This window comes from Cydia splendana, chromosome 24 (genome assembly GCF_910591565.1).
Source record: "Cydia splendana chromosome 24, ilCydSple1.2, whole genome shotgun sequence".
NCBI classification, from domain to species: domain Eukaryota; kingdom Metazoa; phylum Arthropoda; class Insecta; order Lepidoptera; family Tortricidae; genus Cydia; species Cydia splendana.
In genome coordinates, this window is record NC_085983.1 from 7,863,115 (window position 1) to 7,880,310 (window position 17,196).

Consider the following 17,196-nt stretch of genomic DNA (forward strand, 5'->3'; position numbering starts at 1 on the left):
TTTAACCGTTGTCGATTACCTACACGGCACTTTTGCTAAGTCCAGTATGTTGGACATTGCCAAGTATGCGAAGAGTAAAATTATCAAATTTTCGGGTAGATTTTATGGTAAATAAATTAAACAGAGGGATGTTAGGTGTTTCAAAACGTTTTAAAAAGTCATTACTTGTCGGTTTACAACGTAATGAACTAATTAACCAAATAGATAATAAAATATTTTTACGGATTTTTTTTCCTGTGCGTTCATCAAGACATCAAGAGACAGACCCGATTTCATTTGAGAAATTTCTTACAAAAATATTGATATAATTGCATGCATTATTGTAAAAACCATTGCTCAGATGTTGCTGCCTCCTAGTCCTCCTACGATACCCCGCTAAGTTTGATAAATGACGTCAATGACTGGTAAAATTTTACCACCTGCAAGCTATAAAGTTTTTGGAAAAATATAAAAATAATAGGTTTGACTTTAATTCATAACATACGTTGACATTATCAGTAAGTGTATTTGTAATTAAAAAATGCAATTATTCTATATTTATTAAAAAAACATGAATTTGACAAAAAAAAACCTTATGCACATAAAGTACTGTATGTATACTTGGCAACGTCCAAAATACTAGACGTCTTTTCATTATGCGGCGTATCTTTTTATTTACACCGATCCTGGCAACATCCAACATATTTAACATACGTATGTTTTTTTAAATAAATAGATTTTTTTCATGATTTTTCTACAATAAACAACCACATAATACGATAATAACACCAAAAAAATTATACTAACAAAGTTTTTTGAGATTTTTTTCCCTTGTCGAGGGGCTACCCGAGGTTTTCATCGATTTTTGACATGTTTTGAATCGTACCTCCTTTTTTTGCACTACAGATAGAATTATAAGACAAACGGTTATCGGTTTTTCAATCTTTTATCTCCGGTTTCGTCCACCGGACTTTGAAAAAAATGAATAAGTACTTATTTTTTTATGAATTTTTTAAACATTGTCTAAAAAAACACTTCATTCTTATCTAGTTTGCAGTGAAGGATCTTAAATTACATGTACGAAATCTGCATATTTGGGTTCGTCTTTGACGTCTCGAAAATCGTGTCCAGGGTTTTAATTTTAAACTAATTAACACAAAAGTTATGGCCAGAAAACCAGTTTTTTAGCCTAAAATTGTTCAACTTTGATGCCAAATATCTCGAAGACAATAAACTTTGAAGTAAATATGGGATACTATATTGCTTAAAGCCTTGCTGTTAATATAATAAGCAACAAAAAAACATTACAAAACTAAGGGATACAGATCGAAGGTCATTGGCGTGGGGTAGCCCCTTAAGGGTTAAGCGTAACTTTTCATTATACGTCTTAATATTGAAAAGTTGAAAAATCTCACGCCGCCGGCGTTACGCCGCCGCCGTGGATTTTTTCGTGGCGCGCCGCCGCCTGATTTTTTTCGATCGGCGCGCACGTCTAATTTCATTCTTCATTTACAGAAAGTCGGTAGAGCAGAAGAAGCGTATAGCCCATCCTTTCTGATTCTGACATTATTATCGTTAGTTAACGTAACTGGCTACGCTCGTGATTCTTCTTCCCCTTGAGCTGTTTTGCTTGCTCGGAACTCAAACCAGCACTTACGCCCGGCAAAAAGTAACTTTTACTCTTTCTTAGGGTTCCGTACCCAAAGGGTAAAAACGGGACCCTATTACTAAGACTCCGCTGTCCGTCTGTCCGTCTGTCCGTTCGTCTTTTCTATATTTAACTGTTTCTGTATTGCAAAAAAGACTGCAGGAAGAAGTAAACGAGGAGGGGAGGATATTCAGTTTCACTAGACATAATTGAGTGCAGAGCTATGCGTGCTTGGAATCGGACGCGCATTACTGCATGATATCGAATAATATAATTTATTCGCGGTCGGCGCGACTTAGGTCGCTGCCCGGATTTTTTCGTAATGGGTTCGCAACAACTCGTAGCGAATGAGTTACTGGCGTTCGTACAGAATGCCATAGACACCATGGACGAAATCAGCATCAGGCAGATCTGCAAATCAAGTTTCAGTGAAGACGACATTTGCAGTGGCAAGGCGCTGCTCTTCCAGACGCTCGGCAAAACTGACCAGATGCCATCCCGTCGGAGGGATGGGGGTGTGAAGAGTCTTCAGGACATAATTAAAGTGTTAAAGGAGACCGATCCAGACGACGTGCCTGCCTTCGTTGCGAAGCGGCTAGACCGGTTACCGCCGGTTACCTTCGATCACGTCGACGTCACCAGGCTGCTGAAGGACATAACATTCCTGAAGAAGAGTCTGGCAAAGGTGCAGTCTAAGTTAGAGGTCGCAAATAACACCATTTGTGAACTTCGTACCGAGGTAGTGACACTCCGTGATACTGTTGCGGTATGTAGGTCACACGAGGCCACTGACTTAGGCTCGTGTAGTGATGCGCGTGCAATTGTGTGCAATGCTGGGTCAGCAACGGGCGATATGACGCCAGTCCCCGCCGCTGACTCGCCCCCCGCACCCCGCACGCCGCGTCTCGTCGGGCCGTCATCTGCTCCAGTTGGTGTATCAGCGACTCCTGGTTTCGATTACGCTGCTGCTGCAAAACGAAGAAAAGCACCTTCGAGGGTGCCTGAACGTGTTTCTCGTAATGAGAAGCCACCCCGCGCCGAAAAAGGATTCACACAGGCGTCGAAGGAGAGGAAGCCGCGGAGCTAGATATTGCTTCTGGCCTGTGAGTTGCCACGCCGAATACGGCGCTATATGTATCGCGCCTGCACGTTTCCGCCACGGCGCCCACGGCTGACGATGTGGTGGAATATGTTCGCAAGAAAACCCGTTACGAGCTGAAAGTGTTCCAGCTGCGATCGCGCCATTACGTGCACTTCAGCTCTTTTGTGGTGCGCGTGCCGGGGCCGCTGCTGGAAACCATCGCGAGCGCGGACTTCTGGCCGAAGGGTGTGGTGTTTCGGCGGTTCCGTGGGAATCTGCCAAATCCTACACCGGAACATGCGACACAACTGAAAACCGCCGTGTCGCAGAAATAATTTTTAGCTTATAAGATTTTTACTATTGTATGTATGTTAGTTTGTATTAAGGTATGTATCTATGGGCCTTAGTTGCCTGATAATAAATGATATTTTCACCTCAGCAGCTCGAACAAGGGTACTTTGCTTCTTAAAAATAGTGAGCAAAATGCGATTTTGCTCACTGAGTCATTTTGTCTCACTCAGTGAGAAAATCGCATTTTGCTCACTGAGTATGTCTCACTCAGTGAGCAAAATGCGATTTTGCTCACTGAGTGAGACAAAATGACATTCAAGTGACCTTTAATGTCATTTCAACATGCGGGGTCTAATACAAGTTCGATATACTTGGGTTCTATTATCTCTGTCCCTCTAGGTATGTTCTCACTGCTTAGGGTGAAAAATTGTGTGTACTACACGAGATCAAAGTTATTTACATCTTGTGCGCTTTTGAATCCCTTACTACGCTCAAGATTCTAAATTAGATTCACTCGCTACGCTCGTGAATCTATTATAGAATCTTTCGCTTGCACGGGACTTAAAATAAGCACTCGAAGAAATATCAAACTTTGATCTCTTGTTGTACAAATAACTATTAATTTTAATTTAATTTAATTAAATAAAACAACCACCAGATCGAAATCTTTTATTGTAATAATAGTAACAGTATCATTACAAAATCATTATACCTACTTATTATTATTTTTTATATCCTCTCTTGCTACTTCTATATACTTATACAATTTATTTGAGAAGGGCATTGCTATTATTTTTCTAATATTTATACTACTATAAACTGAAATAAATGTCATATACCTACTAAGAAAATATTTAACATACACTTCTGAAAATAATTTGATTTGTTCTAAACTTCTAATAGTATTTATACTATTTGCTTTAATTTGTGTTTAAATGACAACAATCCTAAGTAATATCACATTTCACTCACAGCCAAGTCTTACAGAGAAAATCACAAACACATAAAACTAATTTCAGTAACAAAACGAGCAAAGTAAAAAACTTGGCATCCAACTCTCGTTTATTATACCATCTTCCTATTTCACATTTCATATTTTTTTGCTACTAAATGGTAGTTATTTTTAGACCGAAACTACATTTTCTAAATTCATAGATACTTTAGCAATACAAATCTTCAGTAGATTGAATATCAATCTACCTACTTGTATTTGTACTATTTACTACCCCAAATCACTACTTGGAGTTTTGTAAGCGTCTAATTCTACACAAAAATGTGCTACAGTTGAGATCTCGCATAACGTATCAGCACCTAACATACCAAATATATTTCCAAACTTACTAAAAAGTAAAGTTTAGATCAAATATCTCTTCAATAGTAGCTGGTGGAACTCCATCCGACCCTCCAGAGTCCGTTCTCTTCCTCTTGGAACCTCTCCATCTTTGTCCATAAATCTTCTTCATAACTCCTGACCATCTCCTTAACAGCTCTGACATCTTCCCCTCAAACTCCTCTCGAAAACAGTCCATATTTCCTTCCAACCACGTCAATGCTTCTTGGCATTCTGTCACCATCGTAGTCGCTTCTACAGGTGTCAAATTTCCAACTTTATCGATTACGGACTGTTTGACACTATAAATGTAACTTTCTAATTGATTTCTGGCTTCTAGTCTCCTGCGATCCTCTTTATCATCTTCTTTGAATATCTCAGCATCGACCACCATCTTCTCGATTTCCTGCTGCTTCAGTCTGTCAATATTTTTTATGACTAGGCTTTCTATATTGCCTGTGCTTCGATCTTGAGCAGATACACTGAGAACTCCGTTAAAATCGATGTCGAAAGTTACATCTATCTTAGCTATGCCTCGCGGGGCGGGAGGTATACCATTAAGGTCAAAAGAACCCAATAGATTGTTATCTTTGGTTTGCGTTCTTTCTCCTTCAAATATTTCTATAGTCATAGCTGTCTGATAGTCTTCCAATGTGGTTAGTTCTTTGGTAACTCTGCAAGGTATTGGAGTATTCCTGTTTATAACTTGGAACATCATGCCTCTAGCCGCTTCCACTCCTAATGTTAATGGCACTACGTCAACTAGAAGTAGATCCTGTAATCTTTCATGCTCGTTTCCACTGAGGACAGCGGCCTGTATAGCTGCACCGCAAGCTATCGCTTCGTCAGGATTGACAGATGCCGTCAATGCCTTTCCATCGAAGAACTCAATCAACATACTCCTTAGCTTTGGAATCCTAGTACTCCCTCCGACGAGAATAACATGTTCTATATCATGTTTATTAACCTTAGCGTTATCTAGAGCTTTCTCTACTGGTTTAAGGGTATCTCTGAACAAATCTGAACATAATTCTTCAAACTGATTTCTGGTTATTTTTCCCTGATAGTCAACATCGTTGCACAAAGACTCTATCTCCACGTAGGCCTCCGAAGCCGAAGTCAAAGCCCTTTTCGCACGTTCAGCTGCCGTTTTCAATCTCCTCATAGTTTTAGCTTTTGCTACTATATCCGTGTGGTATCTTTTTCGAAAATCCTCTGCAAAATAAGCTACTAATCTGTTGTCAAAATCCTCTCCCCCTAATCGCGTATTTCCGGCGGTCCCTTTAACTTTGTACATTGAGTTTTCATTTATGCTCAAAACTGATACGTCCAACGTTCCGCCCCCTAGGTCGTAGATGAGTACATTCGTTGCTTCCTTTAAATTCTGGTCTAATCCATATGCTAACGCTGCCGCCGTAGGTTCGTTTATTATCTTCAGTACATTGAGGCCTGCTATGACCCCTGCGGCTCTGGTTGCTTGTCGCTGAGCGTCGTTGAAATAAGCAGGAACAGTCACAACGGCATCCTTGATTTTCTCTCCCAAATACGCCTCGGCAAACTCCTTCATCCTGCAAATTATCATACTGCTTATTTCCTCCGGCGCAAACTGTTTTTTGTGACCCTTATACTCTACTAGGATCTTTGGCTTACCGTTGTTATTTAAAACTACGTATGGCCAGTTGTGTAAATCCATTTGCACGCCTATGTCATCGTAGCGACGTCCAATGAGGCGTTTCGTGCCGAAAACCGTGTTCCAGTGGTTAAAAGGTGCTTGGTTCTTCGCTGCTTCTCCTATGAGGCGCTGGTTCTTCGTAAAAGACACGTAAGAAGGCGTTGTCCTGTTTCCTTGCTCGTTCGCTATCACTTCCACTAAACCTTCTCTCCATATCGCTACACAAGAATACGTTGTACCCAAATCGATGCCTATAGCCACCATATTTAATACGCGAACTTAAAAAAACCGCGAAGAAGTTTTAACGAATTTCATTACACAAAGTATCCAAACGTCCTTCGGAATTTAAACTGAGAGCCGGCGGCGCGCGGTCCTTGTATATATACTCTCGGCCAATGGGTATCGAGAATTTTCGCTTTCTAGAACGTTCCGGCCAATCAGAGAGCAGACGTGGTAGAAACTTCTAGTGTTGGGTTGCCAGACTAATGAAACAAGATTGATCAAAATTATGTTCTATTCAAAATTGGATTAAATAGGTAAGCCACGTAACAATAAAAATTACATGTAAAGTTGTTACTTTACGGATTTAAGTATACTGAACGAAACAACAAATATACTTGATTTACTATCTTTACGTAAATAAAGTAGTAGTATATTTGATGCGAAATTTATTAATTTAGGGAATCTCAACTCAAGTAACCTCCGTATATTTAGTTTTAGCTTGATTTATAAATAATAATAATTTAATAAACCTAGATTGACCTAGTATAGGCATTAAATTTATTGTCTGTGCTTCGTTATACTGATTTCTGGAAAACACTATCTCTCAAAGAATAATAAATATTTAATTAGAAAGATAAAAAATAAACAATAAAATAAATGTAAATACCAAACATAAATTTCAGCACCCAGTTTCCATTTTTAATATCACCCAAATAGTTATTTATAATTATAATTACCATAAATACTATACAACATATTATATTTATTAAGCTATTTGTAATGTATTTTATTAAACATTTTTAGACAAGCACATTCACTAATAAAATTCCAGAATCCAAGATTAATTTTAAATACTGGCCACCCAGTTCATTCATCCCGTCAAAAACCACGTGTATCTCTTATCTTGCTCACACTCGTAACGATCGAGTTCATTTGTTTGCTTGCTATCTCGCTCGCACTAATCGAATGGGCGCGTTCAAGGCCAACTTTGTGCAAAAACATCCTTATCTGGAATACGTTCTGTAACGATCTTATTGCTATTTATTTACGGTTTTATTTTGTTTAATCTAAATGAAAAGGATCTTACTAGAAATTTGTAGTGTTTACGAGAAATGGGATGGGACACATTCGAATGGAATATTTTTGAATTGTAAAAATACATTACAGCTATAGGTCGAAAGTTAAGATTTACGGTCCGTATCGAGTATGTGTAATAAAACAAGCAAGTATGACGTAAGGCCCCATTCGCACGACAGCTTAAAAAGCGTTGCGTTAAAACCAAACGTTGGCGCTTTTTTACCGTTTCCAATATTTGTGTTCATATGAACGCTTAAAAATCACTTGTGAGTCGTACTGCCACGTACGCATCTCAGCAAAGCCATACTTTATTTGCTATTACGACGTATTATTTGAATATAACTTGAATATTTCAGGAATTTGTAAGCATAAGTTGACATTTTTAAGGTGAAACTAATAATAATCTTGACGATTGACACCAAAAATTGACCCTTGACAGCCTACTGACAGCTGCGCCGGCGCTTTTTTAACGCTTGTGAGAACAGATACACGGAGTTCCGTATGCTCTATTCAATTTGACGCCAACGCTCAACTCCGAAAATCGAACAGTGCTCGATAAAAAAGCGCCGCGCTTAAAAACCGCCTTCGTGTGAATACATACATGGTTATCCATTTGCGTCATTCAAACGCTTTTTTAACGCGCGTTGAAAAAGCTGCCGTGCGAACGGGGCCTAAAGGTAGTGTTCTTATAATGTTCTTAGATAAAATCCGGCCAATTGCGAGTCGGACTCGCGCACGAAGGGTTCCGTACCATTACGCAAAAAACGGCAAACAAATCACGTTTGTTGTACGGGAGCCCAACTTAAATATTTATTATATTCTGTTTTTAGTATTTGTTGTTATAGCGGCAACAGAAATAGGTAGGTACATCATCTGTGAAAATGTTTCGTTCGCTACGGCGCAAAGCAAAAACAATTGGCATCTTAGCTACAAGCCTGTATCTTTAGATATTAAAATAAAAGTAAACAAACAATTTATAAATATTCGGGTCGTTATAACATTTATTGGTTAACCAACCAAATACAAAACCGCCTGGATCTGTCACTGAACGACCTGACTTCATATATATTTTTGGAAAGTTGGCTTGTAAAGATATAATATGTTTGTGAACTCGAGCGTAGGGTTTCGATTTGGCGCGCGTTGTGGAGTTAGGCAATACAACAGAATAAGTAATAGTACTAGGTACAGAAGATTCTAACAAAACGCGTCTGTTACGATTAGGGTTGCCAGATGGTCGGGATTTGGCGGGATTCTCCCGATTTTTAGCACGTGTTCCCGATTCCCGACAAAGTGTAAACTGTCCCGAAAAACAGCTTCACGTTATAAAACAATAATTTCAAGTTCCGAACTGTCGTCGAGCAAGCGAGCTGACGTAGTGCCAATAATGTAAAATATCGTTGTTTTTAATACAATTACTTTAATTTGAATGTATTTTTTTAGAGATGCCCCGAATAGTGAATTTGGCCGAATACCGAATACCGAATATTCGGCGCCTCTGTCGGCCAAATACCGAATATTCGGCATGACATGCGAACATTTTGAGTCACAATTATTATGCAAACTGTTCGCCATCAAAGCACTACGTTTGCTAAGATATATTTTTATGTTGAACAGAATTAATGAATGTATATTAGAGTCAATCAAATCAGACCCATGATAAAAATAAAATATTTTGTAATCAATAAATGCTCAAAAACGTGCCTTCGTATTTAACTACTTTCCAAGAATACATTTTAAATATTAAATATAACTAGTTTTTGGTTATTTTATTTATTTATTCGGTATTCGGCCGAAAAGTAGGCAACATTCGGCCGAATACCGAATATTGGGCAAAGTGTCCGAATAGGCCGAATACCGAATAGTTGCCGAATCATGGCATCGTGGCAATCGTGGCATCTCTATTTTTTTTTTCCCGACTTAAGTCCCAAAATCCCGAAAAAAATATATTGTTTCCCGATAATAGCGCCGTTCGATCTGGCAACCCTAGCTTACGATTAAGACAGATATGGCCGCTAGGTGGCGACAGCGCCACGCGCGGCTTATGGCTAGCCACCAAAATTGGTGTGGGACGGATGTACTTGTATGTAGCTACTTACCTGTTGCAAAGCGGTGAAATAGCGGAGTGAGCCACGCCTGACCGTAACAGACTATCGCACCGGACCGCGACCTTGGTGCGGTGTGGCGCATTTATCGATAGTGTGTAGGCTTCCATCGCACGTAATTATTATTAATAGCGGTGCGGTGGGCATGCACGTCGCACCAACTGACAGGTAATAATAATACTGGTGCGCTCCGCACCAATTTCCCTAGTGTGTAAGACATCGGTTACACGCTAATTCTGGCATCAGTTCAGTCCATCAGTCTGGTCAGACTGACGGGAGAATTATCGTGTAACACGCGGACTGATGGACTGATGGTCTGGACTGATGAAAATTTAAATTTTTATATAATATTCGTCAGTCCATTTTGAATGACAGAAAACTGATAGGAGACTGATCGTGTAACCTGTTCGTGTCATTCTCGCGTCCGTCACCATATTAAGCCCCCTCCAGACTATGTGCGTGAATCGCGGCGCGACGTCGCGGAGCGAACATATCGCGAAGTTGACGTATGACTCCACACTCGCACGCTTCACGGCGATTTCGCAGTTTGGTTTGCGGCAATATGGCGGAAAAGCATCAGCTGATCGAGTTTAACTGTTAGTTATCTATGGCATCATACGTGATTTAGCTGTTTTTCCATTTTGTTTTATTGTAAAACCGTAAAATATAGCTGCTTAATATAATATATCACAATATAATTAATATGTATCTTGCCACAGAGGAGCCAAAATATTTTGTAATGTGGAGTCTTGCAAGTTCGCGCTTCGCGTCTCCTTTGACGCGGGCCGAAATACCGACAAAAAACGGAGAACAAGGCGCGAAGGCGTGAACAATCTGCGAAATCGACGCCACACTCGCGTTCGCGGCTTCGCCCGCGATTCACGCGCATAGTCTGGAGGGCGCTTTAGACAAGACTAAATGACTGTGTTGCGTTCTGTGTCCAAACGGCGACTGTGTCGTAATTTTATCAGTCTGTTGTCAGTCTGGACTGATCGTGTAACCGTGTACATTTTCCATCATTCTGGCATCAATCAAAACTCGAATGGACTGATGGACTGAACTGACGCCAGAATTAGCGTGTAACCGATGCAAGGCCCCAACGCTGTCTGTTCTCTTTCACGGCGCAGCAACTAGTATCATTTCTCTCTCCTTGCTCTTTTAAAAATGCCGTTTGTCAAAAAAGGACAACCATACTGTTGACAAGATGGACTTCAAATCCAGGTGTCCCCTTTTTAGGTAGACCCAGGTTGTGTATGTGTGCGTAAAAACGTATATGTGTGCTCTTTTAGGGATGAGAAAAGTCGATTTTAATCATGTTATATATCGATAAACGCTACACAGCGGAACGCAATAGCGATTAATTGAAGCTTCAATATCTTCGTTAAACATAAACATAATTGAAATGCTAATGGATAATGAATATATTATAAATAATTATAATGTAATAAAATAATTCAATTATTGCGGAACACCTATTTTAGTAGGTATTTATGTATTTTAATGAAATATCTGAACTTTCCCTTGGTTCCCTGCTGGAGAGTGACTATAAAATTGTGATCTGATAACCACAATAAAGAATAAAAGCGTTTTTGTTTAATTTTAGGTATCGTTAAACCTTTGAAGTAAAATTAAAATTGCTAGAAATATCGATAGTTTATCGATATGACTTTATCGACATAGCTACAGCAAGGTGGGCCACATTGTTAATCGTACACTAAACAAAAGTGGTCCCACTGACAGCTCACTTGGAAGGTATCTCTGTATATTATTATATCTATGAACCGATGTCTAACCGATGTCTAAAGCCCCCTCCAGAATAGTCTGGCGCATAGGCGCGTGAATCGCGGGCGAAGCCACGAACGCGAGTGTGGAGTCGATTTCGCAGGTCTGCGTTCAAGACTCCACACTCGCGTTCGCGGCTTTGCGCCGCGATTCGCGCACGAGTGTGGAGGAGGCTTAAGCTGCATCGCACCGATTGACAGCTGTCATTTTCAAATTATGACAGTGGAATAATAATACTGGTGCGCTCCGCCACAGAATAATTAATAGTACTACCGTACAGAAAGGAAACTTCCTACAAAAACGAAGTTTGACAGCGGTTCAGGGTCGAATCATGCCGTCCCTTTCTAATATATGGCACTATCCCTTTCGGCTATTTAGGGTTGTCAAAAATCAAGTGATTATTTTATCTGTGGTCGTGCACGCAAAAGGAAGTCAAGTGGTGCCAACCCTAATAATTGCTCGGAGCAATGCTGAGCCGAGCGGAGCCGAGTTTGACCGAAATCAGGAGTTTCGCACCCCTGACTCCGCACCAATTTCCCTAGTGTGTAAGCTCCATCGCACTTCGATTGACAGCTGTCATTTTCAAATTATGACAGTGGACGGCAATGTAGCCAGTCGATGAAATAACAAAAATGCGGAAGCAGTGCTTTAAAAAGACACAGATTTTTTAAGATTTTTATGGAAAAAGGTGCATTATATTACCTCGCGCCCTTCATATACCTCTAAAAAAGCGGAACCACATTAATTTAAATTCAATCATAAAGGATTCCATTGCAAAAATACGTCGAAAAACACGGAAATATGGAACACTTGGCAACACTGGCGCACGTGTGCGGCAGTCTGTAAGCTAGGATCGCACCGTTTTGACGGTTCGGTGCGATAGTGTGGAAGCCCACACCAGTACGAGCTATTCCTAGAACCGCTCCAAGATCGCGGTGCGGTGCGATAGTCTGTTACGGCCTTTATACCTGTTGCAAAGCGACGAAATCGCGGAGTGAGCCACGCCTGGCAATACAATGAATACAATCTACTATTTGAATAAGCCCCCTTCAGACTATGCGCGTGAATCGCGGGCGAAGCCGCGAACGCAAGTGTGTAGTCGATTTTCGCAGACAGCGAAATCGACTCCACACTCGCGTTCGCGGCTTCGCCCGCGATTCACGCGCATAGTCTGGAGGGGGCTATACATTGTTGCATGTAATCTTTGATCTTTTATACAAGATGTGTTATACACGTTCCAAAATTGAAGCACTCACCTCGTGTCATGTGTACGAGTTTGTCTCAGTCTGCCTAACGCAAGCGCGAAGGTGTACACCGGTTAATACTTTTCCACAAATAACGTGTATTAAGCAACAAAATGCCGACCTGCGTTATGTTGAAATCTTCGGAGGCGGCATTCGCACTATTTCCCCTCTGCCGAGGTACAAGATTAGCGCGTCAATCTAATCTAGCGCGGGTAATAAAACTAGTTGCACTTGGATTTTTCACTAGACCGAGTCCAGATGCGCGCGTGAACACTGCTGCACAAAAATGCCTGTTTGCTCGGTTTTTTGTTATAAAAAGAGGTCGGGGACATCAAATTTACAAAGAGAAAGTGTTACATTTCACGTGTAATATTTTTTTTTACATATCATACGTTTAATTACATTCAAACACAATTATTATATTTTAGTCTCATGTAATTGTTGGATTTATCGATTTTGCTCGCTCAGTACAAATTGCGGATCGGTCGAGCGACAAATCCGACTTCTCATCTCTCAGAATACAATAACATACTTCAACGAAAATGTGTTAGTGTGCGTGTTGTGACACTTGTCCACACTTGTCACTCGTCCGTACACAAAAAGAGATCGAGGTTTGCAAGATTTGTCTTTGACGAGTGTCATTTTCTATGTATTTGTGTCGTCATTACAGATTGGATTTTGTATGTAAGTGTGTGAGAAGTGCGACTGTGTGCACCTTTCCCCCCGCGAAAAATGGCAGAAAGATTTGTACGGTGAGATATCGCTTGGGCCCCTCCCTTCCGATGTGTCGGAAGCCGGTGTTGCTCGATGTGTCGGAAGCCGGTGTTGCTCGAAGGTTGAAATGCTCAAATTATCCGCGGAAACGCAAAAAATTGACGGCGTCACATATCATTGGTAAGTAAAAGCTGAAATAATCCGTTTTTCTTCGGTTTAATCTTGAATTAAATAAACCCAGCCGCCATTTTCGCCGGCTGACAGAAAGAGATAAGTTTATGTTCTTATCAGCGAGAATGACAAGTAAAGTAAATTTTATTTGTAGAACACAGGTGATACAGGTCTTAAGTAAAAATTGTTGAATACAGAGCTCTAGCTGTGTTTTGCCTATTGGCGTACAAATGTTATAAAACTTAAAAACTATGGTGACTCTATGGTATTAATAAATTCTTACAATTAGATTAGTATATTATCAGAAGCAAAACAATTAACACTTAAGGTATTATAAGGACGCACCAACTGCGTACATAGATTATCATAGCAGACGCGTCATGGTAAGTTGCATTCATTGTTTGGTGCTTGTCGTACAAATAAGAGAAATATAAATTTCAACTTTAATATTACAGTTTTTTACTTGAACGCATTTTTTCTTGTAATTAAGTACAACAATTGGCAAATTAAACATTATTATTCGCCATATTATTGTCCGGGTCGCGTCAATTAAATAAATAGGTATATTGCTGTTTATACAAAGATTACTACAAAATTAGTATTTATTGTCAGGCATTTCATTTTCTCACACAATAACAATTATTATAACATAAAATTGTTAGTAAAATAAAGGATTTTGTTGTTATTGAGTTTGTTTTTTGTCATAATGTTTCTTACTTTACTATTGAAGAAATTGATTTGACTAGTAGTAAACTTTAATTTAAAAATTCATTCTATATAATTTTATGTAAATTTGGGAAAAAAGGTGTTTGAGAACGTTTCATTACCATTAACCAATTAAACTTAAGGGGTCATCCATTAATTACATCACACGTTTAGGGGGAGGGAGGGCGTCAAGAAAATGTGACATGTTGTGACAAGGGGGAGGGGGGAGTCATAAACTTTGTGACGTCACTTTAACTTCATCAGTAACCGAAAATGTATTTAAATTATTTTATACGCTAATTATCATTTAAATAACAAGGTTTTGAAACGATAATCATTTTTATTCGTTTAATTTTATTTCTTAATTAGTTTTGAGTTATAAAATTACTAATATTTCTTTTGTCAGAAATATTTTGATAAAATATTAAATAAATATTTGCCGATTTGGTTGAAGAAATGTGACGTCACACCAGGGGGGAGGGGTTTGCCAAATGTGACCAAGTGTGACAAGGAGGGGGGGAGGGGTAAAAAAAACCTAGAAATTCGTGTGACGTAATTAATGGATGACCCCTAATTGGGTATGTCATACCCCGCCTAAGTAACCCACAGTGTCTCGGGTAAAGAAAATAGTCTCAATGTGTACAATTATTATTCTATTAAAAAACATACTTACCTAACTAAAGTAACAATGATAAGTATAATATAATATCTTTTATTTACATAACTAAATGTAAAAACTTTTTACTTCGGTAGCGAGTACATTACCACATAGAACTCACTGAAATGATTTGCACCTTCTGTCAAACATCTTATTCTTTGATATTTCTTTTTCTTAAAAGTTTTACGCTTCGCGCCATATTCACTGTTTGCCGTCGTGTTATGGTGGTATCACTGATTTACCAAATTCACGCGCAAGTGACAAACACTAGCCGTCTCTTTTTTACTTAGGTATTATTTTAATTGTGCCGTCTCTTTTACGCATTTGCGTATGAAGTTGTAAACAAATTGTAACTAACGCTGCCGTGACGTTGGCAGCATTGGTTGGCATCATTTTTTTCGCTTGATATGTTAGTGTATGGCATATCTACTTATCTAGTATAAAAGATCATAGGGTACAGAAAGCAAGTCTTCTAGCGCTGGTTCTTAGATATATTTCATCAAAATCGGTTCAACCGTCTGCTCACCTGCCTCCCGCCGACCCGGCCGGTGACGAAGTCAGGGCTGTTGTCCAACACCAGATAATCCTCATGTTTCCTGGTGTCGCCCTCTCGTATCTCCTCGATCTGCACGCAGGTTTCTAATGACAAGATGGCGTTCACTTGGCCTAGGCGCCGGCGCAGGTCATTGACATCGACTAGAAGTAATAATTGCATTCCATCAAAGATACATTGATTGAGTAAGATGCTTAACATTTAAGACAATTTCTTGCTTCAAATTTGACAGGTAAACGAGATGGCGCTGTACAGCTCCATAGATTTTGCGATAACTCTAATTGTTAAAAGAGTGTAGGAAATAGAGTTGATTTTGCGTTGTTGGAAAATTGAACGAAACAAAGCAAAAGCGACTCTGTTCCAATTAGAATAGGATTTAAATTTCATCGAACTGACGAGGTACTAAAGGTAGGACCTTGGGCCTTAGGAGGGTCTACTGAAACTAACCGTGAATTTTTCAAAACTGTTAAAAATAAAGAATGTTGAAATTGGAAAACTTTGTTCCTCTTAAAGGGCCCACTGATTAACAGTCCGCCGGACGGTATCGGCCTGTCAGTTGTTCGGAACTGTCAAAATTTTGTTCTAACTGACAGGCCGATACCGTCCGGCGGACTGTTAATCAGTGGGCCCCTTTAGAGGCCACTTCGCCCACGCCTAGCTACGCCACTGGATTCAACTTACAATTAGTACTGGTTTTATTTATCAGATATCTGACGACGCCCTGCGGCCACTTGCGTTGCTTGTAAAACTCCTCGTTCTCCTTTGATAACGTCACGGTCTTGGGGATCCTGAAACGGTCAAGGCTTTAGTGACAGAATAAATAATAGTACAGAAAGGAAACATCCTACGGAACAGAAGTTTGACAGCGATACAGGGTCGAATCATGATATATTTTTCTAACTTATGGCACTACATCCCTTTCGGCTATTTAGGGTTGTCAAAATTCAAGTCATTATCTTATCTGTGGTCGTGCACGCAAAGGTACCTACCTCAAGCTGTGCCAACCCTTAAGAGCTGCTGTAGGGCTACCGCCAATACCGAAAATCGTCAATTGCGGGCATTTTTCTCTGTCACTCTAATTACGCCTTCATTGGAGTAAAAGAGTAAGATCCCCGCAATTTGCGAATTTCGGTTTTCGCGGTAGCCCCTCTGTTTCCCACTGACGTCCAGTTTTTTGCGGGTACGGTTTTTGGCAGGATCCCGTTTTCTGTAGTTTGCATGCAGGATCCCGCAAACAGAATCCTCGTGTGAAAGTTACTATATTAGCACCTATACGACTAAAACGGGATCCTGCAAAAAACCGTACCCGCAAAAAACTGGACGTCAGTGGGAAACAGCTCTAATAATTGCTCGGAGCAATGCTGAGCCGAACGGAACCGAAAAAGCCGGAACGCTCTAGTTTCCTTATCCCTGGTTATGTAATATATTATTGCAGATGACTGTACAGGGTACAGTTAAGCTTACCTTTTGACAGGTTTCCGTTTCTTCACGAAAGACTCCACGTCAGAGGGTGCTTCGTCACTTGGCTCATCATTTAACCCCCTGGTCTCTTTTAATGGCTTTTTCTGTTTATCATTTCTGTGGAGAAAAAAAAATATTACAAGCCATATACATTACAGATGTAGTGCATAATTATTATCACGGAAACGTACGAACGTGTCTTGCTATTTCAGTTAGTCTCGGCAAAGAGAATTAAGTAGTATAGAGTGCTACTAGCTCTCTTCATAGTCAGTTTTTAACCTCACTTAAAAACTATTAACGTCGCCGGTACCTTTAGTTACTTACTAAGAAACTAGATGGCGTCACTGATCAGGATGAAGCTCTATAGGCATTCTTTGGTCTCGGTACAAAAAGTACTGACCGAGGTTGACTGAAGTAGCCTGAGAAATACGAACGTTTCCGAGTAAATACGATGGAAAACAATTATTTAACTACATACAGATAACTACAGAGTCTGGCTAGCCAAC

General features: G+C 39.9%; 2 protein-coding genes across 2 annotated transcripts in view; both read right to left on the reverse strand.

The window, feature by feature from the left end:
* LOC134802324 (uncharacterized) overlaps nucleotides 1–17,196 on the reverse strand; it is a 51,842-nt gene that overhangs the window by 4,332 nt on the left and 30,314 nt on the right. The window contains exons 10-12 of the mRNA XM_063774926.1: nucleotides 16,694–16,807; nucleotides 15,911–16,017; nucleotides 15,203–15,372 (exon numbers count right to left, since the gene is read on the reverse strand). Coding sequence (XP_063630996.1) covers nucleotides 15,203–15,372; nucleotides 15,911–16,017; nucleotides 16,694–16,807 — 391 coding nt within the window. The remainder of the gene's footprint in view (nucleotides 1–15,202; nucleotides 15,373–15,910; nucleotides 16,018–16,693; nucleotides 16,808–17,196) is intronic.
* Nucleotides 4,277–6,522, reverse strand: LOC134802276 (heat shock protein 70 B2-like). Its single transcript, XM_063774857.1, has one exon. The coding sequence runs from the start codon at nucleotides 6,263–6,265 to the stop codon at nucleotides 4,340–4,342; it is 1,926 nt and encodes a 641-aa protein (XP_063630927.1). The 5' UTR covers nucleotides 6,266–6,522; the 3' UTR covers nucleotides 4,277–4,339.